This window comes from Salvelinus sp. IW2-2015, linkage group LG36 (genome assembly GCF_002910315.2).
Source record: "Salvelinus sp. IW2-2015 linkage group LG36, ASM291031v2, whole genome shotgun sequence".
Taxonomy (NCBI): Eukaryota; Metazoa; Chordata; class Actinopteri; order Salmoniformes; family Salmonidae; genus Salvelinus; species Salvelinus sp. IW2-2015.
In genome coordinates this window covers 3,739,922-3,767,380 of record NC_036875.1, presented here as the reverse complement: position 1 = coordinate 3,767,380, position 27,459 = coordinate 3,739,922, and the positions used below count along the sequence as shown (strand labels likewise).

Here is a 27,459-nt window from a genome sequence, read left to right as displayed (position 1 = left end):
TCCACCGTGTATACGTGTAAGGTGAAAGTGTATGTGAGTGTTTTTACTAGGTGTGGTTCAACTGTCCACAACGGGCCTGACCCAGAGTTGAGATGAGCGCAGACCACTCGGACTATAGCATAAATCATTCATTGATGTCAATGGAAACTGGAGTTAAGCAGGTGGAGCACAAGTAAGAATGTTGCTCATTGCGCATGCAATTGTGTATTCATGTGCATGTCTGTCTGTCTGAGTGTGTGTATGCTTACGAGCCTGTGTATGTGTCTCTTAGTGCGTCTCTCCACAAGTGCAAGTTTGCACACAGTGTGTGCGCGCTTGTGTGACCACCACTAACCAGGAAAATCTCCTTGAAACCCTTGATGACCTCCCGCACCACCTTCCTCATCTGGGGCACCAGTTTAAAGATGCGTAGGGGGCGAAGACACCTCAGCATCATCAACAGCTGAGCCCCAGACTCCGGCGGAACGTTAGGAGGCAGCCAACACAGGAAGATCAGACTACACTGGAAGAGAGAAAGAAAGGAAGGGAGAGAGGGAGGGAGAGGGAAAGGGGGGAGGAAGATGAGAAGGAGAGGTAGAGAGAGGGAAAGGAAGATGGAGAGAATGAGAAAGGGGGAGAGAGAGAGAGGGAGTGGGAGAAGGAGGAAGAGGGAGGGAGGGAGGGGGATGTCATTTGGAAACTCAGGTCCTGACCAATCAAACAGTAAAATGACAAAGCCCATCGGACACTCTGCGTTGCCCTTTGCATGCTATACAAAGCTAAGAACACACTCATATAACACCACTAATTTTCACTACACCATCCCACAGGCCCTCTGGCAGTAACATTGTCAATTGACACCTATAGAACAAAACTCATTTCGGTAGGTGGAGGCAACAGAGCTAGGCAGGCAGGGAGGTGAGCCCCCCCCCCCCCCCCCCCATAAGTAATGGTAAGGTAAACACTGGACCACTGTCTGTGTGGAGTGTGCCTGTCAGAGCTATTACAAATCAATTCTCTCCCGTCTCTCATCCAATTATATAATCTATATGCAAATTATATTCCCAAACAAGAAAGGGAAGAGTTGTTTTGAAAGACGGCCTAAAAAAACAAACAGCTCGCAATAAACAAGGAAATAAATTATGATCGACGCATTCCGACGAAATGAAGTTGATCGTCAGTCATTAAAAAGCTATCTTCCAAAGTTTCACTGCGTCATCTTCCCGAACTCATTAGCAATAGTGTTAAATCAAACAGAGTCTGCTTATTCTCACGTGAAGAATTGATCTTTTCATTATTCTAACAAAAGGCATATTATGTCCACTCCAAAGTCACACGGAATAGCCTTTCTAGGAGACAGAGAGCGAGAAAAGGGGTCTAGAAACATCAAGGTGTATTCCAGAAGGAATTTACTTTACTTGGAAAGCCAGTCAGAGACCTTGCTTTCTTTAAGTATATATCAAAAACATTCTGGAAGACTCTCCCGTTGCAACATTTCCCCTAAGCAGGCAAAACTGGTTGCAATTACATATCGTGATACCTGATGCGTTGTGAGCTTTCTGGCGCAAAATGGCTGCCGTGGCATCACCCAGGTGGGTGCAATATATTGGTGGTGGATGAAGTGAGTTTTCCACATACAATGTCAAGTTCTTTGATTATCAGAAAAAAAATTGCCATATGAATCCAAATCCGTGAACTTACGAGGTAGATGAAGATGTCCATGACTCCTCCGAAGTCTCTGATGACGGCCGTGGGAGTAAAGAACAGGCCGTCCGCCATGATCTTCAGGTTCAGCTCGATACTCATGAAGATGACAAAGACATACTCTCCTATCTGAAACACACCAGACATTAAGCTCCAACAAATATTAGATTTATTTATTAATTCAATGTCCTCGTCATCTCTACACGATAAAATCCCCATCAGAGAACCCTTTGAATAACCCTTTTTGGTTGCAGGTACATGGAACCCAAAAGGGGTCTACAAACCAAAAAGGGTTCTGCTATGGGCCCAGCCAAAGAACCCTTTCAGTGTGTAGACCCTCATCTCTGGGACCTGGTCCAAGTTAGCAGCACAACAAAGTTGCACAGTATGTAACTCTGTACAATAAGTTGTATCTACTGTTTACTGAACAATAATATAAACGCAACATGCAACAATTGAAAAGATTTTACTGAGTTACTGTTCACATAAAGAAATCAGTCAATTTAAATATATGAATGAAAAATTAACCACGGGAAAAGAGTCCTCCATTCGCTATTTAAGTGCATTGATGACATGTATCTCTCTGTTTCGAGACAGGGTCATGATAATGGTCCATTCTAAATCAAAACAAATTTCACACATACAGTATATTATTTAGTACAGTACCGGTCAAAAGTTTGGACACACCTACCCATTCAAGGGATTTTCTTTATTTTTACTATTTTCTACATTGTAGAATAATAGTGAAGACAACAAAACTATGTAACAAAAAAACCACATACAGAATCATATATTAACCCATTCTTTTTTTAACAAATCTAAATCTATTTTATATTATTCAAAGTAGCCACCCTTTGCCTTGAAAATAAGCCCAGTAACGCTTGCCTAGTTAAATAAAGGTTAAATAAACATTTTAATAAAATAAAATAAAATAATTTGCACACTCTTGGCATTCTCTCAACCAGCTTCAACTGGAATACTTTTCCAACAGTCATGAAGGAGTTCACACATATGCTGAGTACTTGTTGGCTGCTTTTCCTTCACTCTGCGGTCTGACTCATCCCAAACCATCTCAATTGGGTTGAGGTCGGGTGATCATGGAGGCCAGGTCATCTGATGCAGCACTCCATCACTCTCCTTCTTGATCAAATAGCCCTTACACAGCCTGGAGGTTGTGTAAGACACTGCTGTTGGAACCAAAAATCTCAAATTTGGACTCATCAGACTAAAGGACACATTTCCACCGGTCTAATGTCCATTGCTCGTGTTTCTTAGCCCAAGCAAGTCTCTTCTTATTATTGGTGTCCTTTAGTAGTAGTTTCTTTGCAGCAATTAGACCATGAAGGCCTGATTCACATTCATGTTGAGATGTGTCTGTTACTTGAACTCTTTGAAGCATTTATTTGGGCTGCAATCTGAGGTGCAGTTAACTCTAATGAACTTATCCTCTGCAGCAGAGGTAACTCTGGGTCTTCCATTCCTGTGGCGGTTGTCACGTGTGCTCCTTCTCCGGCCTCTAGGTCACCAGGCTGCTCGTTATGGCGCACACCTGTCACCATCGTTACGTGCATCAGCGCATTATGACACTCACCTGGACTCCATCACCTCCTTGATTACCTGCCCTATATATGTCACTCCCTTTGGTTCCTTCGCCAGGCGTCATTGTTTCTGTTTCAGTTTCATGTCTGTGCGTTGTTCGTGTGTCTTGTTTTGTATTATGTTTTCAATTATTTATTGAATGATTCACTCCCTGAACTTGCTTCCCGACTCTCAGCGCCCACGTTACAGCGGTCCTAATGAGAGCCAGTTTCATCAGAGCGCTTGATGGTTTTTCGACTGCACTTGAAGAAACTTTAAAAGTTCTTGAAATTCTCCGTATTGACTGACCTTTATATCTTAAAGTAATGATGGACTGTCGTTTCTCTTTGTCTATTTGAGCTGTTCTTGCCATAATATGGACTTGGTCTTTTACCAAATAGGGCTATCTTCTGTATACCACCCCTACCTTGTCACAACACAACTGATTGGCTCAAATAATTAAGAAGGAAATAAATTCCACAAATTAATTTTTAACAAGGCACACCTGTTAACTGAAATGCAACCTCATGAATCTAGTTGAGAGAATGCCAAGAGCTGTCGTCAAGGCAAAGGGTGGCTACTTTGAATAATCTCAAATATAAAATATATTTTGATTTGTTGAACACTTTTTTGGCTACTACATGTTTCCATGTGTTATTTCATAGTTTTGATGTCTACACTATTATTCTACAATGTAGAAAATAGTGACAATTAGTAGGTGTGTCCAAACATTTGACTAGTACTGTATATGTAAAGACAAGATTAAATCAAGAAAAGTGTGATGGGTAACAATATTAGCCTATCAATTGTGAATTATACACTGCTCCAAAAAATAAAGGGAACACTAAAATAACACATCCTAGATCTGAATGAATGAAATATTCTTATTAAATACTTTTTTCTTTACATAGTTGAATGTGCTGACAACAAAATCACACAAAAATGATCAATGGAAATCAAATTTATCAACCCATGGAGGGCTGGATTTGGAGTCACACTCAAATTTAAAGGTGACGGAAAACCACACTACAGGCTGATCCAACTTTGATGTAATGTACTTAAAACAAGTCAAAATGAGCTCAGTAGTGTGTGTGGCTCCACGTGCCTGTATGACCTCCCTACAACGCCTGGGCATGCTCTGATAGGTGGCGGATGTCTCCTGAGGATCTCCTCCCAGAACCTGGACTAAAGCATCCGCCAACTCCTGGACAGTCTGTGGTGCAACGTGGCGTTGGTGGATGGAGTGAGACATGATGTCCCAGATTTGCTCAATTGGATTCAGGTCTGGGAACGCGGGGCCAGTCCATAGGATCAATGCCTTCCTCTTGCAGGAACTGTTGACACACTCCAGCCACATGAGGTCTAGCATTGTCTTGCATTAGGAGGAACCCAGGGCCAACCGCACCAGCATATGGTCTCACAAGGGTCTGAGGATCTCATCTCGGTACCTAATGGCAGTCAGGCTACCTCTGGCGAGCACATGGAGGGCTGTGCGGCCCCCCAAAGAATGCCACCCCACACCATGACTGACCCACCACCAAACCGTCATGCTGGAGGATGTTGCAGGCAGCAGAACGTTCTCCACGGCGTCTCCAGACTCTGTCACGTCTGTCACGTGCTCAGTGTGAACCTGCTTTCATCTGTGAAGAGCACAGGGCCAGTGGCGAATTTCCAATCTTGGTGTCTCTGGCAAATGCCAAACGTCCTGCACGGTGTTGGCTGTAAGCACAACCTCCACCTGTGGACGTCGGGCCCTCATACCACCCTCATGGAGTCTGTTTCTGACCGTTTGAGCAGACACGTGCACATTTGTGCCTGCTGGAGGTCATTTTGCAGGGCTCTGGCAGTGCTCCGCCTGCTCCACCTTGCACAAAGGCGGAGTTGCGTCCTGCTGCTGGGTTGTTGCCCTCCTACGGCCTCCTCCACGTCTCCTGATGTACTGGCCTGTCTCCTGTAGCGCCTCCATGCTCTGGACACTACGCTGACAGACACAGCAAACCTTCTTGCCACAGCTCGCATTGATGTGCCATCCTGGATGAGCTGCACTACCTGAGCCACTTTGTGGGTTGTAGACTCCGTCTCATGCTACCACTAGAGTGGAAAGCACCGCCAGCATTCAAAAGTGACCAAACATCAGCCAGGAAGCATAGAACTGAGAAGTGGTCTGTGGTCACCACCTGCAGAACCACTCCTTTATTGGGGGTGTCTTGCTAATTGCCTATAATTTCCACCTGTTGTCTATTCCATTTGCACAACAGCATGTGAAATTTATTGTCAATCAGTGTTGCTTCCTAAGTGGACAGTTTGATTTCACAGAAGTGTGATTGACTTGGAGTTACATTGTGTTGTTTAAGTGTTCCCTTTATTTTTTTGAGCAGTGTATATTATCACTTGTGAATGATATCCAGCTTAAGGCAAGAAACAGTGCATTACCTTTTTTGCAACTTTTTCAAATCATAGTTGTACAATCATGTTGCCTAGCCCATAGGCCTATATGTTTTGATAAGGTTTCTATCACAACTAAAGAAGCCAAATAACTTGTTAAAATTAAGCACCTTACATCTGCTTTACAACGGGTATAGAGCCTAACTGGCATACCTACACAGTGCGTGAGTTTCGAGGTTTGGGAAGATTATTCTCACCATAAAAATGTACCTTCATAAAAAAAGCATTACATGCATAATCACATTTGTTGTTACTTTTGAGATTGGTGTTTTCCTGCTAAAGGAACATTTGTGCTTATAGCCTACTTCCATGTGCGCATTGCTGCACTTATAATGTGAAGAAATAGCCTAATAGTTTATCAACATTTTAAGCTAAACTTTGTCTTCTGTTGCGTTAGACTCATTGCTTAAAACAGTTTTTTTTTGTTACGCTTTGTAATAAATAGGGATCTATTGCATCCCACAACTGTCCCAGACTATGTTTGGAATATTTTTCTCTCACACAGAATAGAAAAGGTCAACTTTTGTACTAGTAGATTGACATAGGCCAGTGATTTTGCTGTTCATTAGGCCTACTCACCATGTTGGCAGACAAAAAGTAAATGTGGACAGTTCTTCCAATATCTTCAATATGCGCCTTGGAATTGGATAATGACATGCGCAATTGCGTCCCCAATGTGTCTGTCTTCACTTGTAGCCTGTGAGAAAGACCCGATCATGTGACAGAGAGCCATGTGAGTGAGAAGTGCTTTGGCAGGCAGCCGGGTGAAGATAATTATAATTATTATATTTAGCCCAAGGGCACAATGGCCACTGGCCGCAAAAGGCATGGATTTTTTTAGGGGGCATTACGGCCACACAAAGGGGGTGCAGCCGAGGAATATCGAGGCATTATCAAGTGGTTGTCAAATTGTGAATGAGAGACTGATGAAGTGTGTACAGCTGCAGCCTGCGCAAAAAAACTAAGCAGAAAGCTCATGCCTTTCATGCTTTTTTCAAATCATCATTAGAGTTGCATCATGCAGCCTTAGAATGTAATACAAATCTAAACATATAGCCCAACATTTGTATCACAACTAAAGTTACATAAATAACTCTAAATTAAGCATATAGGAGTAGCTGTTTCTTTGTTAACAGCTCAACACACAATAGTGCGCACTCCCTCAAATCGTTTGGAGAAAATATCCTTTCTATTTTATTCATCTATGTTCAATTGCATTCATCATACTATAAAATAATATAAAATAATGCCATGGAATTCTAAGCAAATCTTGTCTGCTAAATGAACTAGTGTAGCCCACATCCATATGGCATAGCCAGATCGGGGCCTAACCTAAGTACAACTCAGAGTATGTTAGTCTGTTCTTCTGAAATAGACTACATTTTCTTCATATCATGTTTCTTTAGACCTGTCTAAAATAAATAATGGATTTTTTTGTGAAGGTGGAGGCTATATTACATGGATTTATTAGACTTTCTACAATTTAGATGTTCCAAAGGTCTGTATGACTGGCTTGTAGGGAATGCGTGGAAGCCAGGAGATGCTAAATGTGTTTAAGTTAATTAACGGTAAATTATCATGAGACCGGCAGTTATTTGCGTCACAATCACCCATTGACAAAATGTCATGATTGCCACAGCTCTAGGCATGGATAAGAAAACCAGTCAGTATCTGGTGTGACCACCATTTGATTCATGCAGCGCGACACATCTCTTTCACATAGAGTTGATCAATCTGTTGATTGTGGCCTGTGGAATGTTGTCCCACTCCTTTTCAATGGCTGTGCGAAGTTGTTAGATATTGGAGTGAACTGGAATAATGGGCCTCAGGATCGTCACGGTATCTCTGTGCATTCAAATTGCCATCGATAAAATGTAATTGTGTTCGCTGTCCATTGCTTATGCATGCCCATTCCATAATAATATTATTCATATCTCAGAGCCATTTGCACTGCTAGGTATTGCCTAATGTTAGCTAGCTAACATTGAACTTGGTTGATTAGCTACCTGCAGATTCATGCAGGGTCGTAACGTTATGAGTTGGGATTATGGTTAATTGTTTAGTTAGCTAGCTACATGTTTAAACAAAAGACTCCATCTATGCAAGTAACCATTTCAATAGAATGTTCATGATGTCACTGCGACAACTGTCATTAGACATAGCTGGTACATTTTCTCTGGCTATCTACTCCGATTTCAGAGCACTCTTGTCTGAGTGTGCCAGAGCGCAGAATAACTGACTAATTTACAAATAATCAACACCCGTTGAATATGGCAGGTGTCAGTAAACGTCAGCAAAAAAGCGTAATTAAATTGTTGCCAGCAGCACAGTTTGTCACCAACGCGCTGGATAACATAAAAACAGCCTAACCAGCTCTGCTAGGGTGAGTAAAATGGTCAGAGTGAGCTGTTCTCTCATGTGTCTGGAAGTAGCTATCAAGCTAGTTAATGTTAGCCAGTTAGCTAGGTAGCTTGACTGTTGTTGTTATGTCGGAACGTTCGGATCAACTCTACTCCTCGGCCAGAGCTGCCAGTGTGCTCTCTGAACGCTCCGAGAGCGAAACGCTCGGAATTTACGAACTGACAATCTGACAACGCTCTGAGTTTACGAACGCCCAGGGCGCACTCTGGCACCCCAGGTTGAATTTATGAATACACCTGTAGTATAAACCAGTCTTTAGTCTTGAAATCTTGTTGTGGTTGTTAAGTACATGGCCTCACTTGTGAATCCTTAAAGAAATGGGCGGGGCTTAAGAGGGTGTGAACGATGCTGAATTTGTGTAGACAAAGAAGAGCTCTCCAGTAGGTTTACTAACACATTCAAGGGCCGTTTTCTCAAAAGTGAGGTTACAAGTTTATCAACTATCAAACCAGAATGACTTTCCCATTGTTCCTAAACTGTAGTGTATGATATACCATTTTCTAGCTCTGAGTCTCTACTTTTATCTAATGTAAAAAACACAATTTCAAATTTTGCTACATAAGACAGAATCAAGCCGGTCGGTCATATATGTCCATTAATACATTCCTCCATCCTCCCTCCAACCCACTCATCCATTTATCCGTTTGTTTTTCTGTGCATCCTTATGTTTCTCATCTAGCCAGTGGTCGATCTTCAAGGCATTCCTAGTCGATCACCAAACATTTCCGTAAAAAAGCCAAAGATAAAGGCTTGCACTCCTTTCTTTGCTTGGCGCTAGGTGCACTTGATTCAGATGCCTTGCGCACCATCAAAGTGTCCCCATTTAATTTGTCTGAAAAGACAAACTCCGTCTACCTGGCGGACCGGGAGATCTGCGGCTAAATCAAGTGCGCCTGTTGAGCTGGCCAATCGGATAGCTCAAATCACCGTGCCTACAGCTTCCACGACCCTGGCCACAGCAAAGTGAACCTACGTGAGATTTCATAACTTTTAAAACCATGACCAGTTTAGTTTATTTTATTTTTTACAGGGACAGTGCACATTAATCAACGTATCAGTAAAAGTGCCGGTTTTAGCCAGTCGGCTAATTTTCAACCGCAGTCCCTGGGCAGGTTATTAAAAACAATTTCAATATAGACAATCATTGAGCAGTGAGCACACGCAGAGCAACATAGGACAAGCAAGACGTAGCATACAGACAGAGCCACATAGGACAAGCAAGACGTAGCATACAGACAGAGCAACATAGAACAAAAAGCATCAAGACAAAATTCGTAAAAGCAACAAAGTTTCCACATCTCACAAGCTACAGACAACAGACAACATGGAAAGCGGCAATACACAGCTAGGGATTATGTTCACAAATCTGATTGACCTTTAGCCATGTCTTCATGCATTTTGTGAAAGTGTGATATATGGTGCAGTTATGTGTGTCTCCTGGCAATGTATTCCAGACATGGGAAGTTCTCACAGAGAAAGCGGATTTACTAAAGGTGCTTTTCCTTAAGGGAACTATACAGTCACCTCTCATGGCAGACCTTGTGGATCTGCTGCCATATGTTTGGGTTTTCTGTTTAACAAAAATACTGAGTGGAGGGGAAGCCAGGCCATTTAGGATCTTGAATACAAGACATGCGTCGGTGTATTGCACAAGATTTCCCAACTCAGGAGCTCATGCTTTCTGAGGATGTAACAGTGATGATGGCTTTTGGGCTTCCTATCAAGCACTTTGAGAGCCTGTTTGTAGACAGACTGAATAGGTTTTAATGTTGTACAGCAAGCTTGGGCCCAACTAGTCAAGCAGTATGTTAAGTGGGGTAGTATCATAGATTTGAAGTACAGTTTTGCTACCTATGTAGTCAAACAATTTCGTATAAATCGGAAATTAGCTAGGTTGAATTTGGTTATCTGAATTACCTTTTTCACATGCTTTTTAAAAAAGAGGTTGGAATCAAGTATGATGCCAAGGTAATTAAAATCAGATACCACCTGGAGCTTCTCCCCTGACACATAGGCATCTGTCTCAGTAGCATCTGTTGCCCTCTTTGTGAAGAACATGCAAACAGTTTTTTTCACATTGAGATGCAAACATGAGTCACTGAGCCACTTTGTAACCTGGACCATTACAGTAGTGAGTTATTGTGCAGCTCTGTTGTTTGCTCTTTGCATGCACATATATCACTGTATCATCTGCATACATTTGAACTTCAGACCCAGTACAGACAGAAGGCAGATCATTAATGTACAGGCTGAACAGGAAGGGCCCCAGTATTGACCCTTGGGGCACGCCCACATCATAGCTAAGAGTGGGCGACAGCTCATTGCTCACTCTGACACACTGAGTTCTGCCTTCAAGGTGTGATTTCATCTATCTCAAGGCATCGGGGGAAAAGTTGAACTTGGACAATTTTGTGATGAGAATCTCATGGTTAACAGTATCAAAAGCCTTCCTTAGGTCCAGAAACACAGCCCCAATTGTCCATCTTGGACTTCACATTTTCCAGAAGAAAGCAGTTGGCCGTTTCTGTGGAGTGTTTCGCTCTGAAGCCAAACTGCATGGAGTGTAATGTGAAGGGGCTGTTGTTGAGGTGGGCAATCAGTTGTTCTGCTACACACTTTTCAACAACCTTTGACACCACAGGTAGTATACTAATGGGCCTGTAGTTACTCACGTCAGCAGGGTCGCCCGATTTAAAGATTGCCGTTATTATGGCCGACTTCCATACCCTTGGAAACACCCCGAGACCAATAGATGTGTTGGTGACCTTAGTAATGGGGCCAATGAAAGTGACTCTTTGTAGTTTTTAAGAAAGGTAGAGTCCAGCCCAAACACATCTTTGGCTTTAGAGTTCTTTAGTGAGCTAATCACCTTGTTCACCTTTGACTCAGAAACCTCCCTTATGATGAAGACAGGTTGAGTGTCATTTACTAGCACTGAGCCCAAGAAACAAGTGGAGGGGTTCTGTGTCAGTACCCTGACAGAGTCAATAAAGTAGGAATTGAAGGCTATTGCTATTTCGACTGCATCCTGTGTTAGATTGTTATTCACCATGATTTCTAGTCTTTTTGCAGTGTTACTATGGTCTTTCCCTGTTAACTTTTTTAGATTCTCCCAGATCAATTTAGAATTTCCCTTTGCTTCACCAATTATGTTAATAAAAAAGTTTGCCTTGGCCTGTCTGATTTCTTTCATCACCTTATTTCTCAACATGGTAAACCTACGTCTGTCATGCTCTAATTTGGATCTCAGGGCTATTTCTAGAGCATAATCTCGTTCTTTCATCAATTTCCAGATTTCTCCATTTAGCCAAGGAAGAGTGCTCTTTTGGCCAGGTTTGGATTTGATTTTCTTTAGGAAACCATTTATTGTAGTCTGGATTGTGGATAGAAACCTGACTATCAGCTTCCACGTCTGTATAGGACAAGAGATCATTCCAGTTAATTCCCTTAATTGCATTTTCAAAATAGTTTAATTCACTCTTAGGTATTCTTAGTTGATCCGGCTTTCTAACAGTAGAGAGGTTAAACCTGCTCTTAGACAGCTTTCTGGCTATAAGTGTCAGATTATGATCAGATAGCCCAGTAACCATATTGAATGATTTAGTCACTCTTTCTGGTTTATTACTGAGAGAGAGTGTTATAGAATACAGCAAAGAGCTGCTGTTTTTATGAGTCAGTTCATGTCTAAGTTTATTCAGCACTGTCAACAATGTTTTTACTCAACACTTACAAAACATAAAACGCTCTTTTCCCCACTCGCGCTGCAGCTGCAATGAACTTGTATTATTATTAGCAGCTCGTCGTGTTTATTTTAATATCGAGGAATATTTAACTTTCTTTGGTCATAGGAACAACATGAATTTGTGCAATGAGGCAGATGCAACTCGAGTTTCGCCATCAGGTAGAAGACGGTGTCTCTGGTCAGTCTCACCGGAGGGAAGGAAGGAGGCGGACCCTCTTGCTGCTCTCTCGCTCCCTCCGCTGAGACTAATGCTGTGTTCAAAACAACTAGGAACTCAGTAAAAAACGAGATCCGACTGGGAAAAAATAGTTTTGAACGTTCATCCAACTCGGAAACTCTGTCATCTTTCTAGAGCTCCGACTTTCCAACCTGAAGATCACTGACGTCATGATTTCACATCGTTTTTTTGTTTAAGCTCCCAGCACAATGACCATCAGATGCAGGTACCATCAGTCCAGTAAAATCAAAAATCAAATTATTAGCAAATTATTTAAATTTATGCTCAGCTATGCCTCGCAAGTGCTAAACCAACTGCTCTATTTTGTTATCAAAGCCGGTGTTTTGAAATATAATATGGTCTGAGGAGAACAATATTCGCAGGCTAGGCCTACTGCACAAATCTCATTCCTAAATAACCGTTTTTATTAGGTTAAAATAATTCTGTGCGGTAGATCTCGGCTTGCTTTTTGACCGTGAAAGTGATCTCGACTCAGAAAAGGTTGGTGACCACTGGTCGACACAGTACGCAGTGAGTGTGTGTGTGTGTGTTGCGCGGTGGACATGGATGGCAGCTACAGTATGTCAGTTACCTGTAGAGTGGGTACATGCATGACCCTGGTGAAAGGAGACTCAAACATCATGGAGATACAGGAGCAGATGGTCACTACGATCATCACCCAGTCCAGATAGGTAACCAGCCCCAGGAGATCACTGAGGAAGAAAGAACACACACAGGCACAAACACACACAGACACACATACATACACAGGCATAAGCACACACTAGTTTAGTAAGGAATGAACACATGCAGATCCTTAGTAGACCCATCACTGCAGTGTGAGTTATAAGTGGGCCATGCTACTTTGTTTCAGTTCTGATGAAATAATGTGACTTAGAAAACCACACACACAGACTCCATAATGAGTGGGATCATCTACGGACTGTGATTGAGTGTGCATGCCTGCGTGTGTGTGTTCGGCGTTGTTGCACATATGCATAGTTTGTGTTATGTGTCTGTATGCTAATGCGTGCATTGTGTGTGTTTGTGCTCGTGCATGCGCATGTATCCGACCGCACTGCATCCCTACAGCACCATCCCAGCTAGATCTTTATGAAAGTCCCCTGGCGCCCAGATAGAAATGAATTTATCTCTTTTCAGAGAGCTGGAGCCTGGGAACCTAGGCAGAACTCCAATCAGTTTAAAGCAACGTTAAAAACCCATTTCACCACTTTTTGGTTTTGCAATCTTCATCCCTCATAAGAGATTGGTATTGTTTTTTTAGATAAATAACAAGACGAAATAAGAGAAACAACCCGATTATGCTATATTTACCCATCAACAATGGGAGTAGAAGACTTACTAAAGCTGGTGGTATTTGGAGTTCACCGCTCCTGTTACAGGATCTGTTTTGGATCTGGACAAAAATGGACAAACACATAGACATGAAAACAGATTATATTTCATTTTTCATAGCATGTGTTGCTAAAACAGTTTGGGTAGCGCGTCTCATTGCAGCACAGAATAAATGGGTATTAACAAAGTAATAGTATGCCTTGAGCTATAGTAAATATGAATGTTTTTCATTGGTAGAGCCTCGTTCTTGGACACTTCTGCCTTGGTTGGTGCGCACCCCTCCTCTCATCAATTATTTTGCTGACATGCAAGTCCTCCTAACTGGATTTAACAAGGGCTAAACTTATTACAACTCATCCGAAGACATTGTGAGGGTTTAACATGCTATTGCAGTCATAGCCTGTGATTGGCTTGCCCTTAGATGTTAGACACCCTGTGAGTCTACAGCAATGAATGTATATATGAATGGACAAAGCCGTCGATCACATGACACCATTCATTCCTGTGTACAGACTCAATAGCTTCCCAAGTTTAAAGTTGTTTTGTCATGTGCACGAGTACAGTGAAATGCCTTCTTGCAAGCTCTTTCCCAACAATGCAGTAATCAATAACAGTGGTACTACAAAATAATGTAAAGTAGAACAAAAATGTACAATAAATATAAATAAAAAGAACACAAACCTGTATATAGTAAGTAAACTATATACAGGGTCAGCGCCAAGACCATATATACATGTGCAGGGATACTGGAGTGGTAAGGGTAGATATGCCATTTTAATGGCATCAGACCAAGGCTCTGTGTCTTTCCTCATGCTCCTAGACCTTAGTGGCACTTTCATACCATTGATTACCACATTCTTTTGGAGAGACTGGATACCCTAATTGGTCTATGCAGACAAGTTCTTGCCTAGTTTAGATCCTATCTGTCAGAAAGATATCAGTTTGTCTCTGTGGACGTTTTGTCCTCCTGACAAAACAATGGTACGTTTCGGTGTTCCTCAAGGTTCCGTTCCAGGACCACTATTGTTTTCACTATATACAGTGCATTCAGAAAGTATTCACACCCCTTAACTTTTTCCACATTTTGTTGTGTTACAGCATGAATTTATAATGGATTAAATTAAGATTGTGTGTCACTGGCCTACACACAATACCCCATAATGTCAAAGTGGAATTATGTTTTTTTTAAATGTTGACAAATTAATTAAAAATGAAAAGCTAAAATGTCTTTAGTCGTTAAGTATTTAACCTCTTCGTTATGGCAAGCCTTAATGAATTCAGTCAGTAAGAATTTACTTAATGGGTCAAAATCAAAATAAAGCAGGCATTGAATATCCCTTTAAGCATTGTATTGTTATTAATTACACTTTGGGTGGTGTATCAATACACCCAGTCACTACAAAGATACAGGAGTCCTTCCTAACTCAGTTGCCGGAGAGGAAGGAAACCGCTCAGGGATTTCACCATGAGGCCAATGGTGACTTTAAAACAGTTACATAATGTAATGGCTGTGATAGGATAAAACTGAGGATGGATCAACAACATTGTAGATAATCCACAATACTAACCTGAAAGACAGAGTGAAAAGAAGGAAGCCTGTACAGAATGAAACATATTCCAAAAAAATGCATCCTGTTTGCAATATGGCACTAAAACGGCAAAGAAATTAACTTCATGTCGGAATAAAAAAGTGTTATGTTTGGGGCAAATCCAAAACAACACATCAGTGAGTACCACTCTTCATATTTTCAAGCATGGTGGTTGTATGATGTTATGGGTATGCTTGTAATCGTTAAGGACTGGGGAGTTTTTAGGATAAAAAGAAAAGGAATAGAGTTAAGCACAGGCAAAACGCTAGAGGAAAATCTGGTTCAGTCTGCTTTCCAACAGACATTGGTAGAAAATGTCACCTTTTAGCAGGACAATAACCTAAAACACAAGGTCAAATATACACTGGAGTTGCTGACCAAGACAATATTGAATGTTCCTGAGTGACCTAGTTACAGTTTTGACCTAAATCGGCATGACACTCTATTGCAAGAGTTGAAAATGGCTGTCTAGCTATGATCAACAACCAACTTGACAGAGCTTGAAGAATTTGTTTAATAATAATGTGCAAATATTGTACAATCCACGTGAGGAAAGCTCTTAGAGACTTACCCAAGAATACTCACAGCTGTAATTGCTGCCAAATATGTTTCTAAGTGCAAAGACACGACATAAGTGAGGTGATTCTAACATTTATTGACTGTGTGAATACCTATGTAAATGAGATATTTCTGTATTTCATTTTCAAATTTTTTATTTTTCTAAAACCATGTTTTCACTTTGTCATTATGGAGTACTGTGTGTAGATGGTGAAAGACAAAAATCTATTTAATCCATTTTGAATTCAGGCTGTAACACAACAAATGTGGAATAAGTCAAGGGGTATGAATACTTTTCCAAGGCACTGTATGCTACATCTTGGTGATGTAAATTGGAAAAACACAATGTCAACTTTCACTGCTCTGCAGACGACACACAGCTGTACATTTCGAAGAAACATGGTGAAGCCCCAAAATTGCCTACCCTGGAAGCCTGTTTCAGATATAATGAAGTGGATGGAGGCAAATGTTTTACTTTAAACTCAGACAAAACAGAGATTCTGGTTCTAGGACCAAATAAACAAAGAGATCTTCTGTCGGATCTGACAAATCTTGATGGTTGTACAGTCGTCTCAAATAAAACTGTGAAGGATCTCGGTGTTACTCTGGACCCTGATCTCTCTTTTGACAAACTTATAGGCAGCTTTTTTCCATTTAAGTAACATCGCAAAAATCTGAAACTTTTTGTCAAAAAATTATGCAGAAAAGCGAATCCATACTTTTGCCACGTCAACATTAAGACTACTGTACTCTCCGGCTACCCGGATAAGGCACTAAATAAACTTCAGCTAGTGCTAAATACGGCTGCTAGAATCTTGACTAGAACCAAAAATGTTTATAATATTAATCCAGTGCTAGCCTCTCTACACTGGCTTTATGTTAAGCCTAGGACTCATTTCAAGGTTTTACTGCTAAGCTACAAAGCATTACATGGACTTACTCCTACCTATCTCGCCAATTTGGTCCTGCCGTACATACCTACACGCACGGTACGGTCACGAGACGCAGGCCTCCTTTTGTTCCTAGAATTTCTAAGCAAACAACTGGAGGCAGGGCTTTCTCCTATAGGGTTTCTGTACAAGCACTTTGTGACAACTGCTGATGAAAAAGCTTTATAAATACATTTGATTGATTGCTGTACAGGGGTAAGGTGACTAGTAGTGATATGCTTTTTCCCGCTTTCAAGACGATTCGATACGTATCTAAATAAAGGGAGCTACGATATGATACAGGAATGATGCGTATTGGTTTGAAACGATTCGGTGCGATTCGGTTTGATTGGAGAATTCATCGATTTGGTTCGATACGATGCACGAACACATTCATTTTCCATTTTAAATAAAAAATCTGCTGCTGACGAGGTGGGCCTCTCTGAGCTAGATCTGTCTGAGCTGACTTCTGTGTGTGTGTGTGTTAGATCAATAGAGGGTTAGATTAGAAGATCGGTGCAAAAATAATCCATTAAATAAAAGGGTCAATGCAGATAGTCATTTGAATAGATAGTCCATTAATAGAGCATTGAAGCCAAAGGAAGTCGGTTAAGATGGCGTCTCATGGAGACATAACACACGCAGTTTGAGCTACTCCAGGAAGTGACCCTCTTATTGAGCAACTCAAGTTGAAGTCCGACCAGGGTACTGCAGGCTGCCATTAGCAACTCAATTATCCTTTTAACTCTTTCTGTGTGCGATTGAAAAATAGTCAGTTCAAGGACCATCTGGTGTAATAGAAACAATTATTGGCACCATGATTGTCTAGGAAATTTGATTTATTTATACAATGATTGACCACAGAGAGTGCCATTTTTCTATTCAGTATAATGGGGGAACCTGTTTTCTGCAAATAATGCCTGCAGTACCGTGGTCTGCCTTGAACTTCTGTGGCTTCATTGGGAGGGGACAGTCGTTCTCCTCTGGTCTACAGCCTCAGGGCAAGCAATTGTCTTAACTTACGCATTGAAGCGTGCCCGCACTACAGTCCTACAGAAGTTTCTGAAGCGGTGCTCTCTCCCCACAATGAAGAGAGGTTTGTCAAAGTAAGGATGGTTCTCCCTCAGTTCCTCTTCCTGGACCTTCCTGCTCACACACACACGCACAAACAAAGTTACACACGCACGTGCGTACACACAAACACGTACGCACGCACACACACAAAATGTAAACGGACACAATGATAACAACACATAAGGTAACACAGGAAACGAAGACATGATCATTTCATTCTGTCCTTAAAATGCAGGGTATTTTGTCAAACAAATAATGAAGCAAACTTCAAAGGTTCAAGGGTGGAGCAAAGGACTTAAGTTGCTGAAAGTGTGAAAATATGTGTGTGTGTGTGTGTGCGTGCGTGCGTGTGTGTGAGAGAGTTTGTGTGTGTGTGTATACCGCTTCATCTCGGCCTGCTCCTTTTTCTCCTGGATCATCTTGATCTCACTATCTTCTCGCTGGGCGTTACGATAACGCACTGTACTGGAATGCTACAAGGGAGAGGAAAGAAGGGTCAGGGTGTGTGCGAGTGTGTGTATGTGTTAACGAAACCATCTAGCCAGCCTACAAATATGTCACATTTTGCTATGTCTAGGGGTCCTGGCCTGACTACCTGGTCCATAACCTGATATAACTGCGTGTATGAGACGTGAAAGTAAGAGTGAGTGGAACGGTGTTGAATGCATGTCCTAGGGTGGTAGTGTACTTACCGGGTGCCAGTGCGATCTCTGCTCTGACTCTCGCTAGTCGGCCAGCCAAAGCAGCATGCAATGTTCATGGTGACAAAATAATAATATGTACAAAAAGAAACAAAAATGCATGCCATGACAAAAGGGTAAAATGCCAATCACCCACACCACACCCACATACATACACAAAGTAATTATTAGTGATGGTCACCAATATGGAAAACGATAGCAGTTGCATTTTCTCGAAACCGATATCAGTTTGAAGTAATAACATTGAAACTGTGTGGACTTCACTTCCACGGCCTCGTGAACTCCAGACAACTTCTTGCTGATTGGGGCATGTGTGAATGTTCTGGTGGCCTAACCCACCCAACAATTTGAAGCCCATTGATGGCCAATCAGCAGGCAGTTAAATATTCTAATTTGAGAGCCTGTGAGAGGATTTTGTGCCTGCAGGAAAAGTCATGTATGTTCTTTTTACAGAATAGTGTAGGTAAACAGCAAGTACACCGATATCACTGATCAAGTCTTACTGGTGCTCGCCAAGCATCTGGCCCTGGGCTGTTGCCCCCTAGGGATGGGATGTGGAAATGGAAGTGTCCTGTTCAACTAAGCATTAAATACCTCCATTCCTAACAGTGCGTGTGTGTGTGTGTGTGTGTGTGGGTTTCTCACATCTTGTGTGAGTGTCTCCAGGGACTTTCCTCTGCTGATCCTCTGACTAGTGGAGCCATGTCTCAGAGACCTGGAGAGAGAGCACAGGGTCAAAGGTTAAGACAGAGCTTTGAAATATACCATTGGTGTGAGATTGTGTGTGTGTGTATATATGCGCATGGTGTACATGCTTGCCTGTTTTTGCATGTACATCAGTGTGCGTGTGCGTGCGTGTGTGTGTGTGCCCGTGCGTGAGTATACGGGCTTGTGTGTGTACAAGACCTGCGTTCTTGGCGTATATGGTGTTGGACACTGAGGATGGAGCGCTCTTTCAGTGGTTGGCCCTCGAAGGATCCACTCAGCATACGCTGTCTGGTACAAGCCCTGAAACACACCGAACAGGAGACACATTCACAGCACAGTCCAGATACACACAACGCAGTCAAAATAGACCAGAAATAAAGAGTGACGGGGCCTCGAAGTTAAAGAGAACGGATGGAAGAGGAGGTGTTGCCGGTTCGAATCCCTGAACCGACAGGGGCGAAATCTGCAGGGAGTGAGCTGGCACCTGGAGAGTTAACGACTTCAATATCCCATATACTTCATACCGCCATTGTGCACTTGAACAAGGCACTTAAACGCTAAATGCTCCAGGGGCAGTCCCAGCCGGTGATGTGTGTTGTGTGTCAGGTTGGGTACTTTGACAGCAAAACATGAAGAATATCCATGGAAATACACTTCTCTCCCTCCCCTCAGCAGTCAAACAGGCTATTCATCCAAAGCAGGCCCTATTCACATTATCATTCTATATTAGCTACTCTGGCGATTAGGACATCCTGTTTATGTGAGGTAATTGCAGAGTCATGTTCCAGAACCCGGCTAATGACTAACTGGACTTCAGCAGTGTGTGTGTGTCTGTGTGTTGCTTGTGAGTGTGCGAGAAGGAGCGTGTGAGTGAGAAAGATAGAGAGAGAGAGAGAGGGTGGGCGGGCCAGACGATACGTGTGATGACTTCAGATCTAGTGTCTGTTTGGCAGCTGAGGAGAAAGAGAGGAAGGAACACACGCACGCACGCACACACACACACACGCACACTAGTCTGGCTAATCTACCGCCGTGACAGATGTTTAATCATCCAATTACTAGATCACACAGGTGAATCTGTCAGGAGTGTGTGTGTGTCTGTGTGTGTGTGTGCCCGTGCGTGAGTACACGTGCTTGTGAATGTACAAGACCTGCGTTCTTGCTGTATATGGTGTTGGACACTGGGGATGGAGCGCTTTTCAGTAGTTGGCCCTGAACGTATCCATTTAGCATACGCTGTTTGGTACAAGCCATGTGTGTACATGGCTGTGTGCATGTTTGTGAAGGTAATGCGTGCCAGAGAAATAATGGCAATGCTCTGCTGTGTTTCCTATGACTCAGAATTTCATTTGTGATATCAGCGGGTTAAATCAGGCTTTTCAATTTGTGGGTCTCTCCTCAGGATGGGTGTCCTTGGGAATAAGAACATCAGACGTAATACACTATTTTTCTATAATGGCAATTGATACAGAAAACCAGTGGAAATACAAAAACTATTTCGTAACACTTTCTTTAAAGGTTGCATACATGACACAACTATTATCAGCATAGATGAAGCATTCACAGCACATTCATGAAGGTGTATTTAACATTGATGAATACCTTTAAAGGAGTATCTCACTCAACACATTTCTATGAAGGTTGAATGTTGAGAAAGATGTGTTGTTTGACAGGAATTTAAGTTCTAAAAAGAGTCTGTCTATGAAATCAGGCACTGTATTGCCCTTCCCCAGATCATGTATCTTCCAAAATGAAACATTGGTTCACAAAAATATTGTTCTCATTTATTAATGTTTTTTAACATTGCAAATCATAGAAATGTGCCATTTTGAGGGCAGTAACTCGCACATTTAACATTTAGGTTGTTATTATGAAGTATTTAGTGATGTCCTTCACAGTTAGTGTAATATTATGATTTAATGTCTACTGACTGCGGTGGAGGCTCCTCAGAGGATGAAGGGAGAACAATTCTACTCAGTGAAACAAACATTTTTAGATAAAACAATACTACATTGTATTTATTTTTCATTTTTGTTATTTCACCTTTTTTTAACCAGGTAGGCCAGTTGAGAACAAGTTCTCATTTACAACTGCGTCCTGGCCAAGATAAAGCAAAGTAGTGCGACAAAAACAACAACACAGAGCTACACATGGGATAAACAAACATACAGTCAACAACACAATAGAAAAAATCTGTATACACAGTGTAAAAATGAAGTAAGGCAACAAATAGGCCAATAGTGGCGAAGTAATTACAATTTAGCAATTTGCACTGGAGTGATATATGTGCAGAATAGGATGTGCAAGTAGAAATACTGGTGTACAAAAGAGCAAATATGGGGATGAGCTAGGTAGTTGGTTGGATGGTCTATTTACAGATGGGCTGTGTACAGCTGCAGCGATCGGTAAGCTGCTCTGACAGCTGACGCTTAAAGTTATTGAGGGAGATATAAGTCTCCAACTTCAGTGATTTTTGCAATTCGTTCAAGTCATTGGCAGCAGAGAACTGGAAGGAAAGGCAGCCAAAGGAGGTGTTGGCTTTGAGGATGACCAGTGAAATATAGCTGCTGGAGCGCGTGCTATGGGTGGGTGCTGCTATGGTGACCAGTGAGCTAAGATAAGGCGGAGCTTTACCTAGCAAAGACTTATAGATGACCTGGAGCCAGTGGGTTTGGCGACGAATATGTAGCGAGGAGCAGCCAACGAGAGCATACAGGTCGCAATGGTGGGTGATATATGGGGATTTGGTGACAAAACGGATGGCACTGTGATAGACTGCATCCAATTTGCTGAGAAGAGTGTTGGAGGCTATTTTGTAAATGACATCGCCGAAGTCGAGGACCGGTAGGATAGTCAGTTTTACGAGGGTATGTTTGGCAGCATGAGTGAAGGAGGCTTTGTTGGGAAATAGGAAGACAATTCTAGATTTAACTTTGGATTGGAGATGCTTAATGTGAGTCTGGAAGGAGAGTTTACAGTCTAGCCAGACACCTAGGTACTTATAGTTGTCCACATATTCTAAGTCAGAACGTGTAGCGATCGGTTGCATTTAAAAGCAGTTGGAGCCACGGAAGGAGTGTTGTATGGCGTTGAAGCTTGTTTGGAGGTTTCTTAACACAGTGTCCAAAGAAGGGCCAGATGTATACAGAATGGTGTCGTCTGCGTAGAGGTGGATCAAAGAATCACCCGCAACAAGAGCAACATCCTTGATGTATACAGAGAAAAGAGTCGGTCCGAAAATGTAACCCTGTGGCACCCCCATAGAGACTGCCAGAGGTCCGGACAACAGGCCCTCCGATTTGACATACTGAACTCTATCTGAGAAGTAGTTGGTGAACTAGGCGAGGCAGTCATTTGAGAATCCAAGGCAGTTGAGTCTGCCGATAAGAATACGGTGATTGACAGAGTCGAAAGCCTTGGCCAGGTCGATGAAGACGGCTGCACAGTACTGTCTTTTTTCGATGGCGGTTATGATATCGTTTAGGACCTTGAGCGTGGCTGAGGTGCACCCGTGACCAGCTCTGAACCAGATTGCTTAGCGGAGAAGTATGGTGGGATTCGAAATGGTCGGTGATCTGTTTGTTCACTTGGCTATCGGAGACTTTGGAAAGGCAGGGCAGGATGGATATAGGTCTGTACAGTTTGGCCTTCCACAAGCTTCCCACAGTAAGTTGGGTGAATTTTGGCCCATTCCTCCTGACAGAGCTGGTGTAAATGGTCGGTGATTTATTTTTTATTTTTTTTATTTCACTTTATTTAACCAGGTAGGCTAGTTGAGAACAGTTCTCATTTGCAACTGCGACCTGGCCAAGATAAAGCATAGCAGTGTGAACAGACAACAACACAGAGTTACACATGGAGTAAACATAAACAAGTCAATAACATGGTAGAAAAAAGAAAAAGAGAATCTATATACAATGTGTGCAAAAGGCATGAGGAGGTAGGCAATAAATCGATAATTACAATTTAGCAGATTAACACTGGAGTGGTAAATCATCAGATGATCATGTGCAAGTAGAGATACTGGTGTGCAAAAAAAGCAGAAAAGGAAATAAAAAGCAGTATGGGGAGGGTGAGGTAGGTAAATTGGGTGGGCTATATACGATGGACTATGTACAGCTGCAGCGATCGGTTAGCTGCTCGGATAGCAGATGTTTAAAGTTGTTGAGGGAGATAAAAGTCTCAACTTCAGAGATTTTTGCAATTCGTTCCAGTCGCAGGCACAGAGAACTGGAAGGAAAGGCGTCCAAATGAGGTTTTGGCTTTAGGGATGATCAGTGAGATACACCTGCTAGAGCGCGTGCTACGGGTGGGTGTAGCCATCGTGACCAGTGAACTGAGATAAGGCGGCACTTTACCTAGCATAGCCTTGTAGATGACCTGGGCAGTGGGTCTGACCGGCGAACATGTAGCGAGGGCCAGCCGACTAGGGCATACAGGTCGCAGTGGTGGGTCGAATAAGGTGCTTTAGTAACAAAACGGATGGCACTGTGATAAACTGCATCCAGTTTGCTGAGTAGAGTATTGGAAGCCATTTTGTAGATGACATCGCCGAAGTCGAGATCGGTAGGATAGTCAGTTTCACTAGGGTGAGTTTGGCGGCGTGAGTGAAGGAGGCTCTGTTGCGAAATAGAAAGCCGACTCTAGATCTGATTTTGGATTGGAGATGTGTGATATGAGTCTGGAAGGAGAGTTTGCAGTCTAGCCAGACACCTAGGTACTTATAGATGTCCACATATTCTAGGTCAGAACCGTCCAGGGTGGTGATGCTAGTCGGGCGTGCGGGTGCAGCAGCGAACGGTTGAAGAGCATGCATTTGGTTTTACTAGCGTTTAAGAGCAGTTGGAGGCAACGGAAGGAGTGTTGAATGGCATTGAAGCTCGTTTGGAGGTTGGTTATCACAGTGTCCAAAGAAGGGCCAGAAGTATACAGAATGGTGTCGTCTGTGTAGAGGTGGATCAGGGAATCGCCCGCAGCAAGAGCAACATCATTGATATATACAGAGAGAGTCGGCCCGAGAATTGAACCCTGTGGTCCCCCATAGAGACTGCCAGAGGCCGGACAGCATGCCTTCCGATTTGACGCACTGAACTCTGTCTGCAAAGTAGTTGGTGAACCAGGCAAGGCAGTCATTAGAAAAACCGAGGCTACTGAGTCTGCCGATAAGAATATGGTGATTGACAGAGGCGAAAGCCTTTTGCCAGGTCGATGAAGACGGCAGCACAGTACTGTCTTTTATCGATGCCGGTTATGATATCATTTAGTACCTTGAGCGTGGCTGAAGTGCACCGTGACCGGCTCGGAAACCGGATTGCACAGCGGAGAAGGTACGGTGGGATTCGAGATGGTCAGTGATCTGTTTTGTTGACTTGGCTTTCGAAGACCTTAGATAGGCAGGGCAGGATGGATATAGGTCTGTAACAGTTTGGGTCCAGGGTGTCTCCCCTTTGAAGAGGGGGATGACCGCGGCAGCTTTCCAATCCTTGGGATCTCAGATGATAACGAGGAGAGGTTGAACAGGCTGGTTAATAGGGGGTGCGACAATGGCGGCGGACAGTTTCAGAAATAGGGGGTCCAGATTGTCAAGCCCAGCTGATTTGTATGGGTCCAGGTTTTCCAGCTCTTTCAGAACATCTGCTATCTGGATTTGGGTAAGGAGAAGCTGGGGAGGCTTGGGCGAGTAGCAGCGGGGGGGGGGGGGCTGTTGGCCAAGGTTGGAGTCGCCAGGAGAAAGGCATGGCCAGCCATTGAGAAATGCTTGTTGAAGTCTTCGATCATCACGGATTTATCGGTGGTGACCGTGTTACCTAGCCTCAGTGCAGTGGGCAGCTGGGAGGAGGTGCTCTTGTTCTCCATGGACTTTACAGTATCCCAGAACTTTTTGGAGTTAGAGCTACAGGATGCAAATTTCTGCTTGAAAAAGCTGGCCTTTGCTTTCCTGACTGACTGCGTGTATTGGTTCCTGACTTCCCTGAACAGTTGCATATCGCGTGGGCTCTTCGATGCTATTGCAGTTCGCCACAGGATGTTTTTGTGGCTGGTCGAGGGCAGTCAGGTCTGGAGTGAACCAAGGGCTATATCTGTTCTTAGTTCTGCATTTTTTGAACGGAGCATGCTTGTCTAATATGGTGAGGAAGTAACTTTTAAAGAATGACCAGGCATCCTCAACTGACGGGATGAGGTCAATATCCATCCAGGGTACCCGGGCCAGGTCGATTAGAAAGGCCTGCTCGCAGAAGTGTTTTAGGGAGCGTTTGATAGTGATGAGGGGTGGTCGTTTGACCGCGGACCGCAGCGGATACAGGCAATGAGGCAGTGATCGCTGAGATCTTGATTGAAGACAGCAGCGGTGTATTTGGAGGGCAGGTTGGTCAGGATAATGTCTATTAGGGTGCCCATGCTGACGGATTTAGAGTTGTACCTGGTAGGTTCCTTGATGATTTGTGTGAGATTGAGGGCATCTAGCTTAGATTGTAGGACTGCCGGGGTGTTAAGCATATCCCAGTTTAGGTCACCTAACAGAACAAAACTCTGAAGCTAGATGGGGAGCGATCAATTCACAGATGGTGTCCAGGGCACAGCTGGGAGCTGAGGGGGTCGGTAGCAGGCGGCAACAGTGAGAGAGTAGCTATTCTGGAGAGATTAATTTTTAAAATTAGAAGTTCGACTGTTTGGGCATAGACCTGGAAAGTATGACAGAACTTTGCAGGCTATCTCTGCAGTAGATTGCAACTGACGGAAAGTGTTATAGTTGGGTATGGAAATCTCAGAATTTTTGGTGCCCTTCCTAGCCAGGATTCAGACACGGCAAGGACATCAGGGTTGGCAGAGTGTGCTAAAGTGGTGGAGTAGAAAACTTAGGGAGGAGGCTTCTGATGTTGACATGCATGAGGCCAAGGCTTTTTTCGATCACAGAAGGTCAACAAATGAGGGTGCCTGGGGACATGCAGGGCCTGGGTTAACCACATCACCCGAGGAACAGAGGAGTAGTAGGATGAGGGTGCGGCTAAAGGCTATCAAAACTGGTCGCCTAGAGCGTTGGAGACAAGGAATAAAGGAGCAGATTTATGGCCGGGTAGAATAGATTCTGGGCATAATGTGCAGACAGGGGTATGGTGGGGCACGGGTAACAGCGGGGCAAGCCCAGGCACTGGGTGATGATAAGAGAGGTTGTATCTCTGGACATGCTGGTCTCAATGGGTGAGGTCACCGCATGTGTGGAGGTGGGACGAAGGGGTATCAGAGGTACGGAGAGTGGAACTACGGGGTCATTGCAAACCAAAACAATGATAACTATGATAACTAGCCTGAACAACAGTATACAAGGCATATTGTATTTGGCAGAGACATACAGTAAGCATAAAGTGATTGCAGTCTTGATTGGGAGAGCTAGCTAAAACAACAGGTGAGATAACAGCAGCTAGTCAGCTAACACGCACAGCAGGTAAAAATGGCGACGACTAGGCAGAGAGGGTCGGATTAACTACACACAGAGCCTGAGTTAAAACACAGAGCCGACAGATAAAACACAAGTAAACAGAAATGGTAGCCGTAAATTAATGGACAGTCCGGCAGGCATCAGCTATGTAGCCAGGTGATCATAGTGTCCAGGGGGCAGCCGTAGATGGAGCAGGGAAGTCGCCGGCTAAGCTAGCACGCGGTGTTTAAAGTTAGTAGCCCGGGGGGGTAGTCCTGCTCAGACGAAGGGGTCTGCTCAGACGGAGGCCGGTTGAGGGTACAGCGGATGGGTATTCGTCTGCAGACCAATGTGGACGTGTCGAACAGAGAATCCAGGCCGGATGGCGAGAGAGAGGTTGTGATTGTGAATTGTGTTTGCTAACTGATGCTAGCTTCGTAGCAGTGGCACTAGCTGTGCTAGCTGCGTTAGCTGCAGGCTAGCTGTAGGATCAGAAGTAGTGGCTCAGGGATTACGGCAGGGATCCGGCGTTGTTGTCGAGAGACAGTCCGATGCTGTTAAATTGGTGAGTAATATCCAGGCTATAACCGGGCTGGTGTCTGTGCCGAAAGTAAAAGCTGCTAGCATCGGTTAAAAATGGCTAAGTAGCTTGTAGCTGGTAGCTTGTAGCTGGTTAGCTACTGGGGGTTCGTGGATGTGTTCCAAAGATAAAAAATGATAGCGATTCCGTACCACATTGGGTGAGGTAGGTTACCGGAAGGTATAATCGAATTGAAAATCGAAAAGAGATAGAAAAAAAAAAATATATATATATATACAAGAAGTACGAAAAAATACAATGTGCACGAGAGCACTAAAAAATACACGTCTACACTTCTACGCCATCTTGGATGTTTGTTGAGTCAGGTTTGTAGGCCTCCTTGCTCGCACATGCTTTTTCAGTTCTGCCCCAACATTTTCTATGGGATTGAGGTCGGGCTTTGTGATGGCCACTCCAATACCTTGACTTTGTTGTCCTTAAGCCATTTTCCCACAACTTTG

The 27,459-nt window shown here is 43.2% G+C and overlaps 1 protein-coding gene across 1 annotated transcript in view; it reads right to left on the bottom strand.

The window, feature by feature from the left end:
• Positions 1-27,459, bottom strand: part of nalcn (sodium leak channel, non-selective) — a 277,249-nt gene that overhangs the window by 24,801 nt on the left and 224,989 nt on the right. Inside the window, exons 21-28 of the mRNA XM_070437767.1 lie at positions 19,200-19,301; positions 18,939-19,008; positions 17,974-18,065; positions 17,542-17,664; positions 13,450-13,503; positions 12,679-12,799; positions 1,681-1,812; positions 335-502 (exon numbers count right to left, since the gene is read on the bottom strand). Coding sequence (XP_070293868.1) covers positions 335-502; positions 1,681-1,812; positions 12,679-12,799; positions 13,450-13,503; positions 17,542-17,664; positions 17,974-18,065; positions 18,939-19,008; positions 19,200-19,301 — 862 coding nt within the window. The remainder of the gene's footprint in view (positions 1-334; positions 503-1,680; positions 1,813-12,678; positions 12,800-13,449; positions 13,504-17,541; positions 17,665-17,973; positions 18,066-18,938; positions 19,009-19,199; positions 19,302-27,459) is intronic.